The 22707-nt window shown below is 37.4% G+C and overlaps 2 protein-coding genes, 1 long non-coding RNA gene and 1 pseudogene across 3 annotated transcripts in view; all 4 read right to left on the minus strand.

Annotated features, from left to right (window-relative positions):
- Positions 1–163: 163 nt before the first annotated feature.
- On the minus strand, positions 164–1897 carry LOC134823626 (putative inorganic phosphate cotransporter; the record flags this gene model as incomplete). The annotated part of the gene is made up of 2 exons (XM_063835159.1): positions 164–1178; positions 1302–1897. Coding segments are annotated over 2 exons (1257 nt in total), but the record flags the coding sequence as incomplete, so codon positions are not given.
- A 161-nt stretch (positions 1898–2058) lies between these two features.
- Positions 2059–3930, minus strand: LOC134822946 (uncharacterized). The gene is made up of 3 exons (XR_010161240.1): positions 3818–3930; positions 3431–3507; positions 2059–2137 (listed from the first exon to the last, which is right to left on the minus strand). It is a non-coding gene; the product is annotated as an uncharacterized LOC134822946 (long non-coding RNA).
- Positions 3931–5751: 1821 nt separating this feature from the next.
- On the minus strand, positions 5752–21893 carry LOC134822947 (putative inorganic phosphate cotransporter; annotated as a pseudogene).
- Positions 21894–22258: 365 nt separating this feature from the next.
- Positions 22259–22707, minus strand: part of LOC134822799 (protein ABHD13-like) — a 948842-nt gene continuing 948393 nt past the window's right edge. The window contains exon 12 of the mRNA XM_063834058.1: positions 22259–22570. The gene's annotated coding sequence lies outside the window, so the exon portion shown is untranslated. The remainder of the gene's footprint in view (positions 22571–22707) is intronic.

Below are 22707 nucleotides of genomic sequence, written 5' to 3' on the forward strand. Positions count from 1 at the left end.
TGAAACCAGCTGAAGATCGAAAACTCTAGCAAGGAGTTCGAACAATTGCATAGTCTAATATGAATTTGGAACACTTGTCGAATTTTGGTAACATATTTGTGGAAGCTTTACATAGTGCAAACAAGTTTACTCCTTGAGATTTAAAATCTGCACAAAACATAATATCTAAATACAATGTGATTCGTCATAAAAATGAAATCAAAAAATAAAATCAAAAACAATTCATACTTTCTGACATAATTGGTCGATTAAAAAATATAGCATAAACAACAGTACACTCAACAAAACAATCATTCTTCTGAATATCAAAATACTCATACTGTAACCACTACATAATTATAACAAATATCAATTTTAAAACAACAAATAATTACTTTTAGTCGCTAGTCAGTGAATGTGTGTAATAGGATGAAAATATTTTAACCTTGTTATTCAGTCAAAACACCGAGTATCATTTGTCAATGAAGAGCTCAAATACCAATCAGTTACAAGTCAGAGCCTTGGACAGTGTAATTCTCTAAATACCGAAACCTCGGCTGCTTTCTTCGGCGTAAGCATACAGAAGATCTTCATCCTCCACAGACGTTTCCTCCTCCAACCCATGGGAATTCCAGGGCTGCACCTCAGCGGAACTAAACACACAGTACTGAAGAGATCCAAACATCCAAACCGCTGAAGCTGATAGGAAGGCTATTTTCCACCGTTCATGCAGTTTATCATGATCATTTGGATCAACATCATTGACAAGAAGACCAACAGCGATGGGGCCCAGGATTCCAGCAACAGCACAAAGTCCATTACCAATACCACAGAGGATGGCAGAGAAGCGAGGAGAGAGATCAGCATAGTTCACATAATAGCAGAGGTGGGCGTAACCCTGGAAATACATTGCTATATTCATAAGAATCAGGATGGGGACATTGTTCTCACAGTAGGCCATGGCAGCCAGAAGAATGGCGGGAATAATCTGGGCAGCAACACTACACAGTTTCTTGTCCATGTTTTTGACAGTATTTCCGTTTCTTATAAGAAGATCAGAAAGGTATCCACCGGAAGTGTAACCAAGGTAAATCATGACGTAAGGTAGCGAGGCTATAAACCCGGAGTCTTTCATGTTGTACTGCAAAACTTCGATCATAAACTTGGGAATGTCTGACAGTAACATGAAGAACCCATACCTGAGGAATTTCGGATTGAATTGCATGTTTCGTAAACAACAGGTCAAAGATTCTTGAATTTTTCGAAATTTAAAAGTTGAGAGTAGAAATAACCATTCTTCGAGTTTGGCATTATTAACATACCCATTACAAGTGTGTATGACACAAGTTGACCAAAATCGTCCGCTCTTCAGAATACTTTTCCAGGGTATTTCAGATATCTGAACTGCTTTCCTTGGGACTGTAGTCGCGGCCAAGTATTCCCTTTCAGAGGTGGAAGTCCAGTATGATGTGGCCGGATCATCTCTAACAAATACAAACCATAGCAGAGCCCATAGTACTCCACAGCCTCCATACACATAGAAAAGACTGGGCCAGCCCTCTAAAAAGCTACCAGAAGCTAACAGTCCAGAAACAGAGTTCGCCAGGACAGCCCCCAGATACTGACCACCGCCCCCTAAAGCTATAAACGTGGCAAACTGAGAAGAAGGGGCCCAGTTTGCAATGATGTTCAGGGCCACTGGGAATGTTACACCTTGCCCCAATCCAATGAAAAGACGCAGTGCAATGAACAGCCAAAAGTTGACACCAGAGATAAAAGGACAAAGGAAGGTTGCTAGGATGGCGATGAAGAGGCCGATACTAAAGACTTTGCTGGCCCCAAAATAACAGCATATCACAGCGCCCGGAAGCTGCGTGGCCCAGTAGCCCCAGAAAAATGAGCTCAGAACGTAACCTAGGAAAAATATTTTTAATTTTCACTCGATGTGGAAATACGTTACCCGAACACTATTATCATTGAATTTAAAGACCGATCTTAAACTGGATAGGATATGTTAATTATCTGTAATGTTAATGAAAAAATACAAGAGGCAGAAAAGAAAGCTAAATAAGAACCTTGTTGAGCTTGAGACCAACATCTTGTATCATTTGCAGTACAATTTTCTGGGGCAACCACCATCTCACTATCCAACGCGAAACTGAAAAATCATCATTCAATCAAAACTATTCTGTTCGATGTGACTAAGAAGCTGCGTCATGCAACTCCTCTTTTTTCTGAACCCATGCTGGTTCGTATTGATCATCATGTTCTCTTCCAAATGACGAACCAGGTTTTTTCTGATGACACACTCAAATGTCTTTATGATGTGCGAGGTTAAAGACACTGGTCTATAGTTTGCTGGGTCCGTTCTGTCCCCCTTCTTATAGATAGGGGTGATATATTAGGTCTTTAATTCCGCTGGTATATACCCACTGCTGAACGATTCCTGCCAGAGGAGTGTTAGCGGGTCTGCAAGTTGTTCTTTGCAGGCTGTGAGTATCCTAGCAGGAATCTCTCCGTCAGGTGCGGCAGAATAGGGATCCAGTTCTCCTAATGCTTCAATGATATCTTTTCTTGTGAAGCTTAGCTCATTGAATCCGGAATTCAGTCCCTGAGGTAATCCTTGGCTCTTCATACATTCATCAATATCAGCACTCATAGGGTTACTAAATACCTTCTGGTACTGCTTCTGAAGTAACTCTGCCTTGATACTGGGGTCGTCCACTAATGCCCCAGTCTCATCTCTCAACACCGGGATCGTAGATCTGGTCTTCTGAAAACGCTTGGCATACGAAAAGAAGTATTTCGGGTTCTTCTTTATTAGGTGTGCCTAAAGTACAGGGTGTGCCTAAACTACAGGGTGTGCCTAAACTACAGGGTGTGCCTAAACTACAGGGTGTGCCTACTGCCTAAAGTCTGGTCAGGATTTACGTTTTAAATAACCTTTTCTCCCCAACTGGAACCTTCGCAGTAAATCGGGGTTTTACTGTGCTAGGATTCGTATGATAGGTAGAACTACAGGGTGCAGTATTCCTAGTTTTATATAAATATAACCTGCCCAAGCTAAAAAGCCATGGCAGGGCCAGCAGGCAAAGCCCAGACTAAATCCTACTGAGCTGACTAGTGACTACGTATGAAATAACAATAGGGGAATGAACAATGAATAATGTGTACATACATATACATACATATACACATATACATACATATACATATACATTATACAGGTACCATGTATTATAGAGAGAAGGTGTACCAAAATAAGAATACTAGGTACCTGATGTTGAGAGCAGTACAAGTGTGTACCTAAATAATAACACTAGGTACCTGATGTTGAGAGCAGTACAAGTGTGTACCTAAATAATAACACTAGGTACCTGATGTTGAGAGCATTGCAAGTGTGTACCTAAATAAGAACCTAAATACTAACCTAAATAATAACACTAGGTACCTGATATTGATACGTAGGATGTAGTCCATAATAAAGCCGTAACTCAGCAACAAAACTATCACATATCTAAACCAGCCCTGAAGAGAGAAAACAACAGGTTAAACACAAACAAGGGATGAAAAATTGAGAGGCGGTGTTATTTCATTAATAATGATTTACATATCGCGACTGTTTAGGTTCTGGGGAGGGCAAGGGTTGCAGTAGTCTGTAGGTGTTTTTAAAGCAGAAACCTATGTATTTATTAGGCTTGAACAGTTTGATATTCAAATTTTCACCAAAAATGATAATGAGCTATTACTAGCTGGGCACCATAATTAACCATAGACATATGGTGTTAAATTATAAAATAATAAACAAATATTAGATAAATAATAACATATAACTTACGGCTGGTTTAACAGAAGTCTTGCTCTGAACGCTGTTCTCCGCTCCGTCTCCTCCTAGTAACGGAACACTCGAGTCTACAATACCTTCATCTGACATGTCATCATAATCCACCATCTTAAGTGATTAAAAGGTTTAGAACAAGTAAATAATTAGTAAATAAATAATAAGTAACTAGTTATTAAGGGGGTGGGGGGGGGGTTCACCCTGAATTTTTTCGTGAAACTTGGTTTCGAGATAGCAGTTGACCAACAAACTAGGACCGGTGACCGAACTTTTGAGGGGGTCCCGGACCCCAACCGCCAAACGGTGCCCGCGGGGCAGCCACGCCCATATTTTGTCCAAATTAGGCCCAATTTAGCCAAATACCCTCAACATGCCGGAAACCCAGATTGTGCTATACTTGTAGCTAGTGATCTCCTGAACTTGTATATGAAATTTCATCAAGATTAGACAAAAAATGACTGAGTTATGAGCCCAAAACCATATGACCACATTTGGGCATACGCACCAAATTTGATCGATTTTTGCCCATAAATTGGTCAAATATCAATATTTTTGAATGAAACTAACTTTATATGGAAGGTAAGCTTATACTACACATTCTCTATGATTCCCATGATTGTAAGCTCAATATCACCTCACTGTGGATTCTGAGTTCAAATAATCGCAAAAAATTAACAAAATCGCCCATATCTCAGTTCGCGATATTTGCGAAACTGATTTCGTTCAAAACAATAGAACTCAATAGGGTTTCAATATTTTTACATGAAATTTTCAGAATCAACGTAGAATCGCATTTCGACCTTAAGTTTTAATATAGAATTTTGAGTTAGGCCTTTAAAAAAAGTTGGCGGCCAAATTCTGAAAAATGCCCGGCAAATTTCAGAATTTGGCCGCCAAATCAGGATGAACCCCTGTAAAAGTGATCTCAACTAGGAATAAATAAAATATAATAAATAGATATATAAAATGTTAATTGTAAGCAATACCAAATGTTGGTATGTAGGATGTAATCCATTGTAAACCCGTAACTCAGCAACATAACTAGATCTGAACTCTGGGACTGTCACACTGAAGTGAAAAACTATTAAATTAAGCTTTTTTAGCATCTACATTACAAACTACAATCTAATGACATAATATATCAAGAAGATCAAGACAATCGAAAGTCTTCCTTGCTAATGCGGATAAAACTAAATTAATTATCTTTTAGCCGGTCTTACCTTTCTTCAGTGGCAGAACACTAAAGTTTATGACGAATTCATATGAATGATCTTCTAGCATCTTGAACCAGTTGTTTCGGTATGCCATTACTTTTAAACTTCCTACGAAAAGATACCACATTAATTAAAGAAAATAATAGAAAAAACTAATAATATCTTGATTTAACAAACTTGTTGAGTTTTTCTCATGAAACCAGCTGAAGATCGAAAACTCTAGCAAGGAGTTCCAACAATTGCATAGTCTAATATTAATTTGGAACCCTTGTCAAATATTGGTAACATATTTGTGGAAGCTTTACATAGTGCAAACAACTCTCATAAAATTAAAGCTCGTTATTCACAATATTTAAATTGCATCGTGTGACAAGAAACAAAAACAAGTTTACTTCTTGAGTTTTAAAATCTGCACAAAACATATTATCAAATACAATGTGATTCGTCATAACAATGAAATCAAAAAATGAAATCAAAAACAATTCGTACTTTCTGACATATATATAATAGATTTTAAAATAATTGGTCAGTTAAAAAAATAAAGCATAAACAACGGTACACTCAACAAAACAATCATTCTTCTGATATCAAAATACTCATACTGTAACCACTACAATTATAACAAATATCAATTTTAAAACAACAAATAATTAATTTTTGTCGCTAGTCAGTGAATGTGTGTAATAGGATGAAAATACTTTATTACCTTTTTATTCACACAAAACACTGAGTCTCATTTGTCAATGAAGAGCTCAAATACCAATCAGTTACAAGTCAGAGCCTTGGACAGTGTAATCCTCTAAATACCGAAGCCTCGGCTGCTTTCTTCGGCGTAAGCATACAGAAGATCTTCATCCTCCACAGACGTTTCCTCCTCCAACCCATGGGAATTCCAGGGCTGAACTTCTGCAGAACCAAACACACAGTACTGAACAGATCCAAACATCCAGACCGCTGAAGCCGATAGGAAGGCTATTTTCCAACGTTCATGCAGTTTATCATGATCATTCGGATCAACATCATTGACAAGGAGACCAACAGCGATGGGGCCCAGGATCCCAGCTACAGCACAAAGTCCGTTACCAATACCACAAAGGATGGCAGAGAAGCGAGGAGAGAGATCAGCATAATTCACATAATAGCAGGGGTTAGCGTAACCCTGGAAATACATTGCTATATTCATGAGAATCAGGATGGGGACATTGTTTTCACAGTAGGCCATGCCAGTCAGAAGAATGGCGGGAATGAACATGGCCGCAATACTACACCATCTTCTTGTCCACGTTTTTGACAGTATTTTGTTTCTAACAAGAAGATCAGAAAGGTATCCACCGAAGTGTAACCAAGGTAAATCATGACGTAAGGTAGCGAGGCTATAAACCCGGAGTCTTTCATGTTGTACTGCAAAACTTCGATCATAAACTTGGGAATGTCTGACAGTAACATGAAGTACCCATACCTGAGAAATTTCGGATTGAATTGCATAATTCGTAAATAACAGGTCAAAGATTCTTGAATTTTTCGAAATTTAAAAGTTGAGAGTAGAAATAACCATTCTTCGAGTTTGGCATTATTAACATACCCATTACAAGTGTGTATGACACAAGTTGACCAAAATCGTCCGCTCTTCAGAATACTTTTCCAGGGTATTTCAGATATCTGAACTGCTTTCCTCGGGACTGTAGTCGCGGCCAAGTACTCCTTTTCAGCGGTGGAAGTCCAGTATGATGTGGCCGGATCATCTCTAACAAAGACAAACCATAGCAGAGCCCATAGTACTCCACAGCCTCCATACACATAGAAAAGACTGGGCCAGCCCTCTAAAAAGCTACCAGAAGCTAACAGTCCAGAAACAGAGTTCGCCAGGACAGCCCCCAGGTACTGACCACCGCCCCCTAAAGCTATAAACGTGGCAAACTGAGAAGAAGGGGCCCAGTTTGCAATGATGTTCAGGGCCACTGGGAATGTTACACCTTGCCCCAATCCAATGAAAAGACGCAGTGCAATGAACAGCCAAAAGTTGACACCAGAGATAAAAGGACAAAGGAAGGTTGCTAGGATGGCGATGAAGAGGCCGATACCAAAGACTTTGCTGGCCCCAAAATAACAGCATATCACAGCGCCCGGAAGCTGCGTGGCCCAGTAGCCCCAGAAAAAGGAGCTCAAAACGTAACCTAGGAAAAATATTTTTAATTTTCACTCGATGTGGAAATACGTTACCCGAACTCTATTATCATTGAATTTAAAGACCGATCTTAAACTGGATATGATATGTTAATTATCTGTAATGTTAATGAAAAAATACAAGAGGCAGAAAAGAAAGCCGAGTTAAGTACCTTGTTTAGCTTGAGACCAACATCTTGTATCATTTAAAGTACAATTTTCTGGGGCAACCACCATCTCACTATCTAACGCGAAACTGAAAAATCATCATTCATTCAACTATTCAATCAAAAATAATTCTTATTTTAAGTATATATTTTTAAATATTTATATTTAAAATATATATATGAGTTATAATGACTCCTAAGTGGATTGACCTAAATTTATTAATAATGAAGGACAGAGGTTGGCTGGACTTCATTAAATCAAGAAAATGAGGTTATGATAGGAAAAATGCAGTGAGTAAAATAGGGTTACCAATAATGAACAATATATTAATATTATAATATTATATTATCTATACTATGCCGTTACTATGCACCACTTTGCTTTTAGTTTTACCTAATTACCTCATATATCCAATTACCTACGATCTTTTTGCCTTCAGCAAGAGTAGGGAAAATATCTCTACCAATTTACAGAGTGAAGAAAATTATTGGAGCAAGGCATTTTCAGTGAAATTGCAGGGTCAGCACTCAGCATTTATGGGATCATTTGAAAAGGAAAACTCATATCCAATTTACAACTCAAGTTTAGAAAGAAACAGACCAAACTTAACAAATTTTAAAACTCAAGGTACTAAACCAAAATGATCCATGATTTAACATTATTGTTTAATAGAAATAGTACAACAAAACAAAATGAATTAGCAAAGTGATAAATGGGATGTCTGGTAATCGCACATATTTTCGTTAGTTAATACAGATAGATTTTAATAATATGTCCATTATCCATCAGCAGAGATAAGAGACTTTACTTTTAGGGACCGTCGCAAAAAGTTTTAAAATCGCATCGCTGATTAATGTCTCATCAGCTTGTTAATCAGCGCTGTTCGTTTTATTAAATTAATTGTTAATTGCTCATCAAAAAATACGAGAGTATCGTGAAGTCAGCTCTTTATTAGTCACAAATAAGTCTTTGTCGTTCCTCTTCCCCAGAATTTATTCTAACTTCAGTTTGAGTAAACAATCTGCCGAGGATTGCTGATATCGTCACTATCCTGGAGTTAAGGAACTCCCTGAAGCTGCTGAGAGACAGTGTGTAAATGTAGAAGTTGGACATCAAATTCAGGGACCCAATCGCATACCCAATCCTAAAAAAATAAAAATGCCAGAACTGGGACATCTCCGTTGGGGCATCCTTCACAAAGTAGCTAACTGCATCGCAGATAGCTCCCGGTAGATTAGCGACAGTGAAGACAGCTACAGTGAGCACCACTGTCATCACCCCCCTCCACTGGAGTCCTCCTGGTCCTCTAGCAGTGATCTTCTTAGCTGTGATGATAATCATGACATTGCTCACCATCACAACCACCAAACTAATGAGCGATACTAATCCGATTAAGATGAAGGTGATCTTTAAGAACCAGCTGTCTTGAGATGAAGATCTGCTGAACTGACAGGTGTAGGTAAGGTAGCTGAAGTAGATATCATCTATCTTTGTCAGGACAGGCAGCGCTGCTAATACGAAGCTGCAAACGAAGCAGACGAGTGATGAAATATGAGCGATCTTTGTGGAGAGATGGACAGCTCTGAACGGATATTTCAGGATCAGCAACTTGGTCAGAGACAGCGCAACAATTAGGAGAAGGAAAGTTCCTAAAACACTGTAGGTAACACAATATTCTATACGACAGAAGAGTTCGCCGAACACCCATCTGTTCAGAGCTAGTGAGACTACTTCCGGCAAGACAGTGAAAATCACTAGGAAGATATCAGCAAGAGCAATGTACTGAATAAACACGACCATGACTTTTTGAAGATTAATTGCATTGTATGTCAAGGATCCTATCAATATTAGAGCATCGCCTATAAGAGATGATATGGCTATGGTAGAGGTGTATGCAGTTAGAAGCTGTCGTTCTGTGGAGCTGTGGATACCATACAGGGTATAGTTATCATACTTCATCCTAGCTCTAGAATCTTCGAAGAAGCACCAGTGGGGTTAAAATGTAAAAGAAAAAGAATGAACTAACCTCAGTAACTTGCCTTTGCTCGGAAAACGGTATACGATAGGACAAATACGTATGATGAGTACTACAGTGTACAGGGTGTGCCGGGGGGATCAGGTACTATTACTAAGTGCCGTACGTGACGTCGAATAAGTGCAGTTTTGGACTTTACAAAAAGGACCCACCCACCCCCTTCACGGTACTAATTGCTTTTTCGGATAATATTTAGGACACCCACCCCCTTTTGCCGGCTTTTGCGGTACTAACTAGAACTGTTGCGAAATCACGGTACTTACTGAGTCTGGGTATATAAAATAAGATACCCACCCATAAATTGCTTTAAACAGCTCATTAAACATTGGAAATGGGCAAATTATACCCGCTATTTAGTAGGGGTTTTGTTTTCAATGTAGTTGAATTAGATAAAAAGTTACAAAACAATTTTTAAATTACAAAAAAACCCTTAAAAAAACTCAAAAAAACCTCTATACAACCTCAAAACCCATTCCCAAAATTGAAATTTGAGGTAAAATGAAGCCCCTTACTACCATGTGCTAACTGTTTTTCTGGGAAATGAGCAGCAGACCCACCACTTAGTACAAGAGTACTAACTGTGTTTTGGAAGAAAATATGACCCACCCAATCACCCAACGTCACGTACGATTCTGACCATATGGAAATAAACATTTCTTTCCAACACTCTCGTCTCTCAAAGAAGAGGGGTTACATGTCTTCGTCCTCTTGGCGGATCAAAATACAAAGGCACCAATACCATGAGGTTCCATTCTTTCCCTTCAGTGGCTTCTGCTTTGTATAACGCTGTGCCTCACGACATCAAGTCTATCCCAACCTTGCCAAAATTCAAGGCAGCACTTGATCGCTTTCTTCATACCGTCCCCGACACCCCTCCTACCCCTGGATATACAGCGGCTAACGGCAATTCAATCTTGGAATGGGCTGTGAGCAAGACATGATAACGTGCAAGTGTGTACCTAAATAATAACACTAGGTACCTGATGTTGAGAGCATTGCAAGTGTGTACCTAAATAAGAACCTAAATAATAACACTAGGTACCTGATGTTGAGAGCATTGCAAGTGTGTACCTAAATAATAACACTAGGTACCTGATGTTGAGAGCATTGCAAGTGTGTACCTAAATAATAACACTAGGTACCTGATGTTGAGAGCATTGCAAGTGTGTACCTAAATAAGAACCTAAATAATAACACTAGGTACCTGATGTTGAGAGTATTGCAAGTGTGTACCTAAATAATAACACTAGGTACCTGATGTTGAGAGCATTGCAAGTGTGTACCTAAATAAGAACCTAAATAATAACACTAGGTACCTGATGTTGAGAGCATTGCAAGTGTGTACCTAAATAATAACACTAGGTACCTGATGTTGAGAGCATTGCAAGTGTGTACCTAAATAAGAACCTAAATAATAACACTAGGTACCTGATGTTGAGAGCATTGCAAGTGTGTACCTAAATACTAACACTAGGTACCTGATGTTGAGAGCATTGCAAGTGTGTATCTAAATAATAACACTAGGTACCTGATGTTGAGAGCATTGCAAGTGTGTACCTAAATAATAACACTAGGTACCTGATGTTGAGAGCATTGCAAGTGTGTACCTAAATAAGAACCTAAATAATAACACTAGGTACCTGATGTTGAGAGCATTGCAAGTGTGTACCTAAATAAGAACCTAAATAATAACACTAGGTACCTGATGTTGAGAGCATTGCAAGTGTGTACCTAAATAATAACACTAGGTACCTGATGTTGAGAGCATTGCAAGTGTGTACCTAAATAATAACACTAGGTACCTGATGTTGAGAGCATTGCAAGTGTGTACCTAAATAATAACACTAGGTACCTGATGTTGAGAGCATTGCAAGTGTGTACCTAAATAATAACACTAGGTACCTGATGTTGAGAGCATTGCAAGTGTGTACCCAAATAATAACACTAGGTACCTGATGTTGAGAGCATTGCAAGTGTGTACCTAAATAATAACACTAGGTACCTGATGTTGAGAGCATTGCAAGTGTGTACCTAAATAATAACACTAGGTACCTGATGTTGAGAGCATTGCAAGTGTGTACCTAAATAATAACACTAGGTACCTGATGTTGAGAGCATTGCAAGTGTGTACCCAAATAATAACACTAGGTACCTGATGTTGAGAGCATTGCAAGTGTGTACCTAAATAATAACCTAAATACTAACCTAAATAATAACACTAGGTACCTGATGTTGAGAGCATTGCAAGTGTGTACCTAAATAATAACACTAGGTACCTGATGTTGAGAGCATTGCAAGTGTGTACCTAAATAAGAACCTAAATAATAACACTAGGTACCTGATGTTGAGAGCATTGCAAGTGTGTACCTAAATAAGAACCTAAATAATAACACTAGGTACCTGATGTTGAGAGCATTGCAAGTGTGTACCTAAATAATAACACTAGGTACCTGATGTTGAGAGCATTGCAAGTGTGTACCTAAATAATAACACTAGGTACCTAATGTTGAGAGCATTGCAAGTGTGTACCTAAATAAGAACCTAAATAATAACACTAGGTACCTGATGTTGAGAGCATTGCAAGTGTGTACCTAAATAATAACACTAGGTACCTGATGTTGAGAGCATTGCAAGTGTGTACCTAAATAATAACACTAGGTACCTGATGTTGAGAGCATTGCAAGTGTGTACCTAAATAATAACACTAGGTACCTGATGTTGAGAGCATTGCAAGTGTGTACCTAAATAATAACACTAGGTACCTGATGTTGAGAGCATTGCAAGTGTGTACCTAAATAAGAACCTAAATACTAACACTAGGTACCTGATGTTGAGAGCATTGCAAGTGTGTACCTAAATAATAACACTAGGTACCTGATGTTGAGAGCATTGCAAGTGTGTACCTAAATAATAACACTAGGTACCTGATGTTGAGAGCATTGCAAGTGTGTACCTAAATAATAACACTAGGTACCTGATGTTGAGAGCAGTACAAGTGTGTACCTAAATAATAACACTAGGTACCTGATGTTGAGAGTATTGCAAGTGTGTACCTAAATAATAACACTAGGTACCTGATGTTGAGAGCATTGCAAGTGTGTACCTAAATAATAACACTAGGTACCTGATGTTGAGAGCATTGCAAGTGTGTACCTAAATAATAACACTAGGTACCTGATGTTGAGAGCATTGCAAGTGTGTACCTAAATAAGAACCTAAATACTAACACTAGGTACCTGATGTTGAGAGCATTGCAAGTGTGTACCTAAATAAGAACCTAAATAATAACACTAGGTACCTGATGTTGAGAGCATTGCAAGTGTGTACCTAAATAATAACACTAGGTACCTGATGTTGAGAGCATTGCAAGTGTGTACCTAAATAATAACACTAGGTACCTGATGTTGAGAGCATTGCAAGTGTGTACCTAAATAATAACACTAGGTACCTGATGTTGAGAGCATTGCAAGTGTGTACCTAAATAAGAACCTAAATACTAACACTAGGTACCTGATGTTGAGAGCATTGCAAGTGTGTACCTAAATAAGAACCTAAATAATAACACTAGGTACCTGATGTTGAGAGCATTGAAAGTGTGTACCTGAATAATAACACTAGGTACCTGATGTTGAGAGCATTGCAAGTGTGTACCTAAATAATAACACTAGGTACCTGATGTTGAGAGCATTGCAAGTGTGTACCTAAATAAGAACCTAAATACTAACACTAGGTACCTGATGTTGAGAGCATTGCAAGTGTGTACCTAAATACTAACCTAAATAAGAACCTAAATAATAACACTAGGTACCTGATGTTGAGAGCATTGCAAGTGTTTACCTAAATAATAACACTAGGTACCTGATGTTGAGAGCATTGCAAGTGTGTACCTAAATAATAACACTAGGTACCTTATGTTGAGAGCATTGCAAGTGTGTACCTAAATAATAACACTAGGTACCTGATGTTGAGAGCATTGCAAGTGTTTACCTAAATAATAACACTAGGTACCTTATGTTGAGAGCATTGCAAGTGTGTACCTAAATAATAACACTAGGTACCTGATGTTGAGAGCATTGCAAGTGTGTACCTAAATAATAACACTAGGTACCTGATGTTGAGAGCATTGCAAGTGTGTACCTAAATAATAACACTAGGTACCTTATGTTAAGAGCATTGCAAGTGTGTACCTAAATAATAACACTAGGTACCTGATGTTGAGAGCATTGCAAGTGTGTACCTAAATAATAACACTAGGTACCTGATGTTGAGAGCATTGCAAGTGTGTACCTAAATACTAACCTAAATAATAACACTAGGTACCTGATGTTGAGAGCATTGCAAGTGTGTACCTAAATAATAACACTAGGTACCTTATGTTGAGAGCATTGCAAGTGTGTACCTAAATAATAACACTAGGTACCTGATGTTGAGAGCATTGCAAGTGTGTACCTAAATAAGAACCTAAATAATAACACTAGGTACCTTATGTTGAGAGCATTGCAAGTGTGTACCTAAATAAGAACCTAAATAATAACACTAGGTACCTGATGTTGAGAGCATTGCAAGTGTGTACCTAAATAAGAACCTAAATACTAACACTAGGTACCTGATGCTGAGAGCATTGCAAGTGTGTACCTAAATAATAACACTAGGTACCTTATGTTGAGAGCATTGCAAGTGTGTACCTAAATAATAACACTAGGTACCTGATGTTGAGAGCATTGCAAGTGTGTACCTAAATAAGAACCTAAATAATAACACTAGGTACCTGATGTTGAGAGCATTGCAAGTGTGTACCTAAATAAGAACCTAAATAATAACACTAGGTACCTGATGTTGAGAGCATTGCAAGTGTGTACCTAAATAATAACACTAGGTACCTGATGTTGAGAGCATTGCAAGTGTGTACCTAAATAAGAACCTAAATAATAACACTAGGTACCTGATGTTGAGAGTATTGCAAGTGTGTACCTAAATAAGAACCTAAATAATAACACTAGGTACCTGATGTTGAGAGCATTGCAAGTGTGTACCTAAATAAGAACCTAAATAATAACACTAGGTACCTGATGTTGAGAGCATTGCAAGTGTGTACCTAAATAATAACACTAGGTACCTGATGTTGAGAGTATTGCAAGTGTGTACCTAAATAAGAACCTAAATTATAACACTAGGTACCTGATGTTGAGAGCATTGCAAGTGTGTACCTAAATAATAACACTAGGTACCTGATGTTGAGAGCATTGCAAGTGTGTACCTAAATAAGAACCTAAATAATAACACTAGGTACCTGATGTTGAGAGCATTGCAAGTGTGTACCTAAATAATAACACTAGGTACCTGATGTTGAGAGCATTGCAAGTGTGTACCTAAATAATAACACTAGGTACCTGATGTTGAGAGCATTGCAAGTGTGTACCTAAATAATAACACTAGGTACCTGATGTTGAGAGCATTGCAAGTGTGTACCTAAATAATAACACAAGGTACCTGATGTTGAGAGCATTGCAAGTGTGTACCTAAATAATAACACTAGGTACCTGATGTTGAGAGCATTGCAAGTGTGTACCTAAATAATAACACTAGGTACCTGATGTTGAGAGCATTGCAAGTGTGTACCTAAATAATAACACTAGGTACCTGATGTTGAGAGCATTGCAAGTGTGTACCTAAATAAGAACCTAAATAATAACACTAGGTACCTAATGTTGAGAGCATTGCAAGTGTGTACCTAAATAATAACACTAGGTACCTGATGTTGAGAGCATTGCAAGTGTGTACCTAAATAAGAACCTAAATTATAACACTAGGTACCTAATGTTGAGAGCATTGCAAGTGTGTACCTAAATAATAACACTAGGTACCTGATGTTGAGAACATTGCAAGTGTGTACCTAAATACTAACCTAAATAATAACACTAGGTACCTGATGTTGAGAGCATTGCAAGTGTGTACCTAAATAAGAACCTAAATAATAACACTAGGTACCCGATGTTGAGAGTATTGCAAGTGTGTACCTAAATAATAACACTAGGTACCTGATGTTGAGAGCATTGCAAGTGTGTACCTAAATAATAACCTAAATTATAACACTAGGTACCTGATGTTGAGAGTATTGCAAGTGTGTACCTAAATAATAACACTAGGTACCTGATGTTGAGAGCATTGCAAGTGTGTACCTAAATAATAACACTAGGTACCTGATGTTGAGAGCATTGCAAGTGTGTACCTAAATAATAACACTAGGTACCTGATGTTGAGAGCATTGCAAGTGTGTACCTAAATAAGAACCTAAATAATAACACTAGGTACCTGATGTTGAGAGCAGTGCAAGTGTGTACCTAAATAATAACACTAGGTACCTGATGTTGAGAGCATTGCAAGTGTGTACCTAAATAAGAACCTAAATAATAACACTAGGTACCTGATGTTGAGAGCATTGCAAGTGTGTACCTAAATAATAACACTAGGTACATGATGTTGAGAGCATTGCAAGTGTGTACCTAAATAAGAACCTAAATAATAACACTAGGTACCTGATGTTGAGAGCATTGCAAGTGTGTACCTAAATAATAACACTAGGTACCTGATGTTGAGAGCATTGCAAGTGTGTACCTAAATAAGAACCTAAATAATAACACTAGGTACCTGATGTTGAGAGCAGTGCAAGTGTGTACCTAAATACTAACCTAAATAATAACACTAGGTACCTGATGTTGAGAGCATTGCAAGTGTGTACCTAAATAAGAACCTAAATAATAACACTAGGTACCTGATGTTGAGAGCAGTGCAAGTGTGTACCTAAATAAGAACCTAAATAATAACACTAGGTACCTGATGTTGAGAGCATTGCAAGTGTGTACCTAAATACTAACCTAAATAATAACACTAGGTACCTGATGTTGAGAGCATTGCAAGTGTGTACCTAAATACTAACCTAAATAATAACACTAGGTACCTGATGTTGAGAGCATTGCAAGTGTGTACCTAAATAATAACACTAGGTACCTGATGTTGAGAGCATTGCAAGTGTGTACCTAAATAAGAACCTAAATAATAACACTAGGTACCTTATGTTGAGAGCATTGCAAGTGTGTACCTAAATAAGAACCTAAATAATAACACTAGGTACCTGATGTTGAGAGCATTGCAAGTGTGTACCTAAATAAGAACCTAAATACTAACACTAGGTACCTGATGCTGAGAGCATTGCAAGTGTGTACCTAAATAATAACACTAGGTACCTTATGTTGAGAGCATTGCAAGTGTGTACCTAAATAAGAACCTAAATAATAACACTAGGTACCTGATGTTGAGAGCATTGCAAGTGTGTACCTAAATAATAACACTAGGTACCTGATGTTGAGAGCATTGCAAGTGTGTACCTAAATAAGAACCTAAATAATAACACTAGGTACCTGATGTTGAGAGTATTGCAAGTGTGTACCTAAATAAGAACCTAAATAATAACACTAGGTACCTGATGTTGAGAGCATTGCAAGTGTGTACCTAAATAAGAACCTAAATAATAACACTAGGTACCTGAAGTTGAGAGCATTGCAAGTGTGTACCTAAATAATAACACTAGGTACCTGATGTTGAGAGTATTGCAAGTGTGTACCTAAATAAGAACCTAAATTATAACACTAGGTACCTGATGTTGAGAGCATTGCAAGTGTGTACCTAAATAATAACACTAGGTACCTGATGTTGAGGAGCATTGCAAGTGTGTACCTAAATAAGAACCTAAATAATAACACTAGGTACCTGATGTTGAGAGCATTGCAAGTGTGTACCTAAATAATAACACTAGTACCTGATGTTGAGAGCATTGCAAGTGTGTACCTAAATAATAACACTAGGTACCTGATGTTGAGAGCATTGCAAGTGTGTACCTAAATAATAACACTAGGTACCTGATGTTGAGAGCATTGCAAGTGTGTACCTAAATAATAACACAAGGTTACCTGATGTTGAGAGCATTGCAAGTGTGTACCTAAATAATAACACTAGGTACCTGATGTTGAGAGCATTGCAAGTGTGTACCTAAATAATAACACTAGGTACCTGATGTTGAGAGCATTGCAAGTGTGTACCTAAATAATAACAACTAGGTACCTGATGTATTGAGAGCATTGCAAGTGGTAAATCACTAGGAATATCAGAGAGCAATGTACTAATAAATAAAACACTTATGTACTAATGTTGTATGCAGATCCTTCAATGTGCATCGCTATAATAATAAACACTAGGTAAGTGATCGTTGAGCGCTATGTGCAGTGTGTACCTACATATAGATCTATACTTATCACTAGCTCTAAAATGTCGAAGAAGCCAAGTGGTTACAAATTAAAAAAAAATAAGTACCTGTATTGTTGGAGAGACTATTGAACGGTACCGATAGAAATACTATGATGATATAAGATACAGGTGTGCAATCAGGTCCCTTTACTAAGTCGTATGAGCAATTGAAAGTGTTGGCCCTTTAAAAAAGGAACCCCCTTCAGACAAAATATATATTAGGACCCATCCTTGCCGGCTTTTGCGGTGATAACTAAATGTTAAATAGGTACTTACTGATGTTGGGTATTAAAGTAAGTACCCACATAATTCTTAAATTCATAAACATAGGCAAATATACCGTATTAGTAGGGTATTGTCAATGTGTGACTTAATAATAAACTAGAAACATTTTTGAGATTACAAAAAATACCCTAAATAAAAACTAGAAACCTATATTGAGAGACATTGCAAGTTGAAATTGATAAATGAAGCCTTGTTACAGAGCATTAACTGTTTCTGGAAATGAGCAGAGACCTAATTAATAACAAGGTACTAACTGGTTTTGAAGATAGCAAGTGTACACACCAATAATACATTCGACCTATGGAAATAAACTTTCTTTCCAACATTCTAAAGAAGCAGTGAGTGTTGTACCTCTGGGATAAATAAAAACACAATACATGAGTTCCATCTTTCCTTCAGTGCTCTGCTTTGGACATTAGCGTGTGTACATATAATCTATCCTAATTGCAAAAGTCAAGGACATGATTGAGACATTGTCAAGTGTGTACCTTAAATACAGCCTAAATTTAATTTAAATGGCTGTGTTGAGAAGCATGCAACGGAGACCTTAAAGCAATATCTTGGCCTGGGACGTGGTGGCTGAAGCCCATTGCAAGTGGTTTCCCGTAAATAAAACCTTTAAAATCCATAAACCTGGTTTACCTGTTTGTTGATAGGTGCTAAGTGTGGTATCCTAAATACTAACCTCAACAAAAAATAACACAAGCCGTACCTTGATGTTGATAGTATGAATAAAATTGGAATAACAATAATAATGGAACCTAAAATAAATAACACATATACACGATGTCTGATACATTATAAGGGTTTTACCTTATTATAGAAGAAATAATAACACTAGGTACCTGATGTTGAGAGCATTGCAAGTGTGTACCCAAATAATAACACTAGGTACCTGATGTTGAGAGCATTGCAAGTGTGTACCTAAATAAGAACCTAAATAATAACACTAGGTACCTGATGTTAAGAGCATTGCAAGTGTGTACCTAAATAATAACACTAGGTACCTGATGTTGAGAGTAGTGCAAGTGTGTACCTAAATAATAACACTAGGTACCTGATGTTGAGAGCATTGCAAGTGTGTACCTAAATAAACACTAGGTACCTGATGTTGAGAGTAGTGCAAGTGTGTACCTAAATAATAACACTAGGTACCTGATGTTGAGAGCATTGCAAGTGTGTACCCAAATAATAACACTAGGTACCTGATGTTGAGAGCATTGCAAGTGTGTACCTAAATAATAACACTAGGTACCTGATGTTGAGAGCAGTGCAAGTGTGTACCTAAATAATAACACTAGGTACCTGATGTTGAGAGCATTGCAAGTGTGTACCTAAATAAGAACCTAAATAATAACACTAGGTACCTGATGTTGAGAGCAGTGCAAGTGTGTACCTAAATAATAACACTAGGTACCTGATGTTGAGAGCATTGCAAGTGTGTACCTAAATACTAACCTAAATAATAACACTAGGTACCTGATGTTGAGAGCATTGCAAGTGTGTACCTAAATAAGAACCTAAATAATAACACTAGGTACCTGATGTTGAGAGCATTGCAAGTGTGTACCTAAATAAGAACCTAAATAATAACACTAGGTACCTGATGTTGAGAGCATTGCAAGTGTGTACCTAAATAAGAACCTAAATAATAACACTAGGTACCTGATGTTGAGAGCATTGCAAGTGTGTACCTAAATAAGAACCTAAATAATAACACTAGGTACCTGATGTTGAGAGCATTGCAAGTGTGTACCTAAATAAGAACCTAAATAATAACACTAGGTACCTGATGTTGAGAGCATTGCAAGTGTGTACCTAAATAAGAACCTAAATAATAACACTAGGTACCTGATGTTGAGAGCATTGCAAGTGTGTACCTAAATAAGAACCTAAATAATAACACTAGGTACCTGATGTTGAGAGCATTGCAAGTGTGTACCTAAATAATAACACTGGGTACCTGATGTTGAGAGCATTGCAAGTGTGTACCTAAATAAGAACACTAGGTACCTGATGTTGAGAGCATTGCAAGTGTGTATCTAAATAATAACACTGGGTACCTGATGTTGAGAGCATTGCAAGTGTGTACCTAAATAATAACACTGGGTACCTGATGTTGAGAGCATTGCAAGTGTGTACCTAAATAAGAACACTAGGTACCTGATGTTGAGAGCATTGCAAGTGTGTATCTAAATAATAACACTGGGTACCTGATGTTGAGAGCATTGCAAGTGTGTACCTAAATAATAACACTAGGTACCTGATGTTGAGAGCATTGCAAGTGTGTACCTAAATAAGAACCTAAATAATAACACTAGGTACCTGATGTTGAGAGCATTGCAAGTGTGTACCTAAATAATAACACTGGGTACCTGATGTTGAGAGCATTGCAAGTGTGTACCTAAATAATAACACTAGGTACCTGATGTTGAGAGCATTGCAAGTGTGTACCTAAATAAGAACCTAAATAATAACACTAGGTACCTGATGCTGAGAGCATTGCAAGTGTGTACCTAAATAAGAACCTAAATAATAACACTAGGTACCTGATGTTGAGAGCTTTGCAAGTGTGTACCTAAATAAGAACCTAAATAATAACACTAGGTACCTGATGTTGAGAGCATTGCAAGTGTGTACCTAAATAAGAACCTAAATAATAACACTAGGTACCTGATGTTGAGAGCATTGCAAGTGTGTACCTAAATAATAACACTAGGTACCTGATGTTGAGAGCATTGCAAGTGTGTACCTAAATACTAACCTAAATAATAACACTAGGTACCTGATGTTGAGAGCATTGCAAGTGTGTACCCAAATAATAACACTAGGTACCTGATGTTGAGAGCAGTGCAAGTGTGTACCTAAATAAGAACCTAAATAATAACACTAGGTACCTGATGTTGAGAGCATTGCAAGTGTGTACCTAAATAAGAACCTAAATAATAACACTAGGTACCTGATGTTGAGAGCATTGCAAGTGTGTACCTAAATAATAACACTAGGTACCTGATGTTGAGAGCAGTACAAGTGTGTACCTAAATAATAACACTAGGTACCTGATGTTGAGAGCATTGCAAGTGTGTACCTAAATAAGAACCTAAATAATAACACTAGGTACCTGATGTTGAGAGCATTGCAAGTGTGTACCTAAATAATAACACTGGGTACCTGATGTTGAGAGCATTGCAAGTGTGTACCTAAATAAGAACCTAAATAATAACACTAGGTACCTGATGTTGAGAGCATTGCAAGTGTGTACCTAAATACTAACCTAAATAATAACACTAGGTACCTGATGTTGAGAGCATTGCAAGTGTGTACCTGAATAATAACACTAGGTACCTGATGTTGAGAGCAGTACAAGTGTGTACCTAAATAATAACCTAAATACTAACCTAAATAATAACACTAGGTACCTGATATTGATACGTAGGATGTAGTCCATAATAAAGCCGTAACTCAGCAACAAAACTATCACATATCTAAACCAGCCCTGAAGAGAGAAAACAACAGGTTAAACACAAACAAGGGATGAAAAATTGAGAGGCGGTGTTATTTCATTACTAATAATTTACATATCGCGACAGTTTAGGTTCTGGGGAGGGAAAGGTTGTAGTCTGTAAGTGTTTAAGCAGAAACCTATGTATTCATTAGGCTTGAATAGTTTAATATTTAAATTTTCACCAAAAATGATAATGCTATTAATAGCTGGGCACCATAATTAACCATAGACATATGGTGTTTAATAATAAAATAATAAACAAATATTAGATAAATAATAACATATAACTTACGGCTGATTTAACAGAAGTCTTGCTCTGAACGCTGTTCTCCACTCCGTCTCCTCCGAGTAACGGAACACTCGAGTCTACAATACCTTCATCTGACATATCATCATAATCCACCATCTTCAAGTGATTAAAAGGTTAAGAACAAGTATTTTAATTAGTAAATAAATAATTAGTAACTAGCTATTAAGTAAGTGTGTGTATAACTACTGTTTGAAACTAGAACAAGTGGAGAATAAAAGCTATAACATTTCAACATTAACATGAAACTTAATACATAGAACTAGAAGTGACTGTGTTGACATACACATCATCTTGAGAAATAAGATATGTGAATTAAATATATTATGAGCTGTTTTGCACCTGTTATGTCGAGAGCATGGCACGAGATAAGAAATGAGAGATAGGACATTTGAAATAAATAGTAAATACGAATTTCAAGAAATATGACACTTTGACATAACAAAATCAAACACAACGCTACATAAAATTATTCAAAGCTACGAATTATATTATTATATAATATAGATACCTACCGGCAACACTTCATGTTTAACCTATAACTTAAAAGATGGTCGGCCACACGCAAAATAAACAAAACCAAAACAGCTTTATCCTTTAAGATCCTCAAGTAAGCATATTTCCTCATCATGCGACTTTGTGGATCTTGAATATTGGAGATCAAATTCCACAAAAAAATGTATCTAGTAGATGCTCTGATGAAACTCTACACTGCCATGACTACATTTTACTCCAACATCGCCACATTTCTTCCACACACTCCTATTTTTATCTAGACACTTATTTTACTTCGGTGTATTCCAACAGCCACAATGTTACACAAGTGCAACCAGCCAATTACAGGAAGCCGAAGGATCTTTTTGGCCAGTGACGGTTAAGGTAGTGTGTACCATACTTTCTTCGTCCGAG

This window comes from Bolinopsis microptera, chromosome 11 (assembly GCF_026151205.1).
Source record: "Bolinopsis microptera isolate Bmic1 chromosome 11, MBARI_Bmic_1.0, whole genome shotgun sequence".
Lineage (NCBI taxonomy): Eukaryota > Metazoa > Ctenophora > Tentaculata > Lobata > Bolinopsidae > Bolinopsis > Bolinopsis microptera.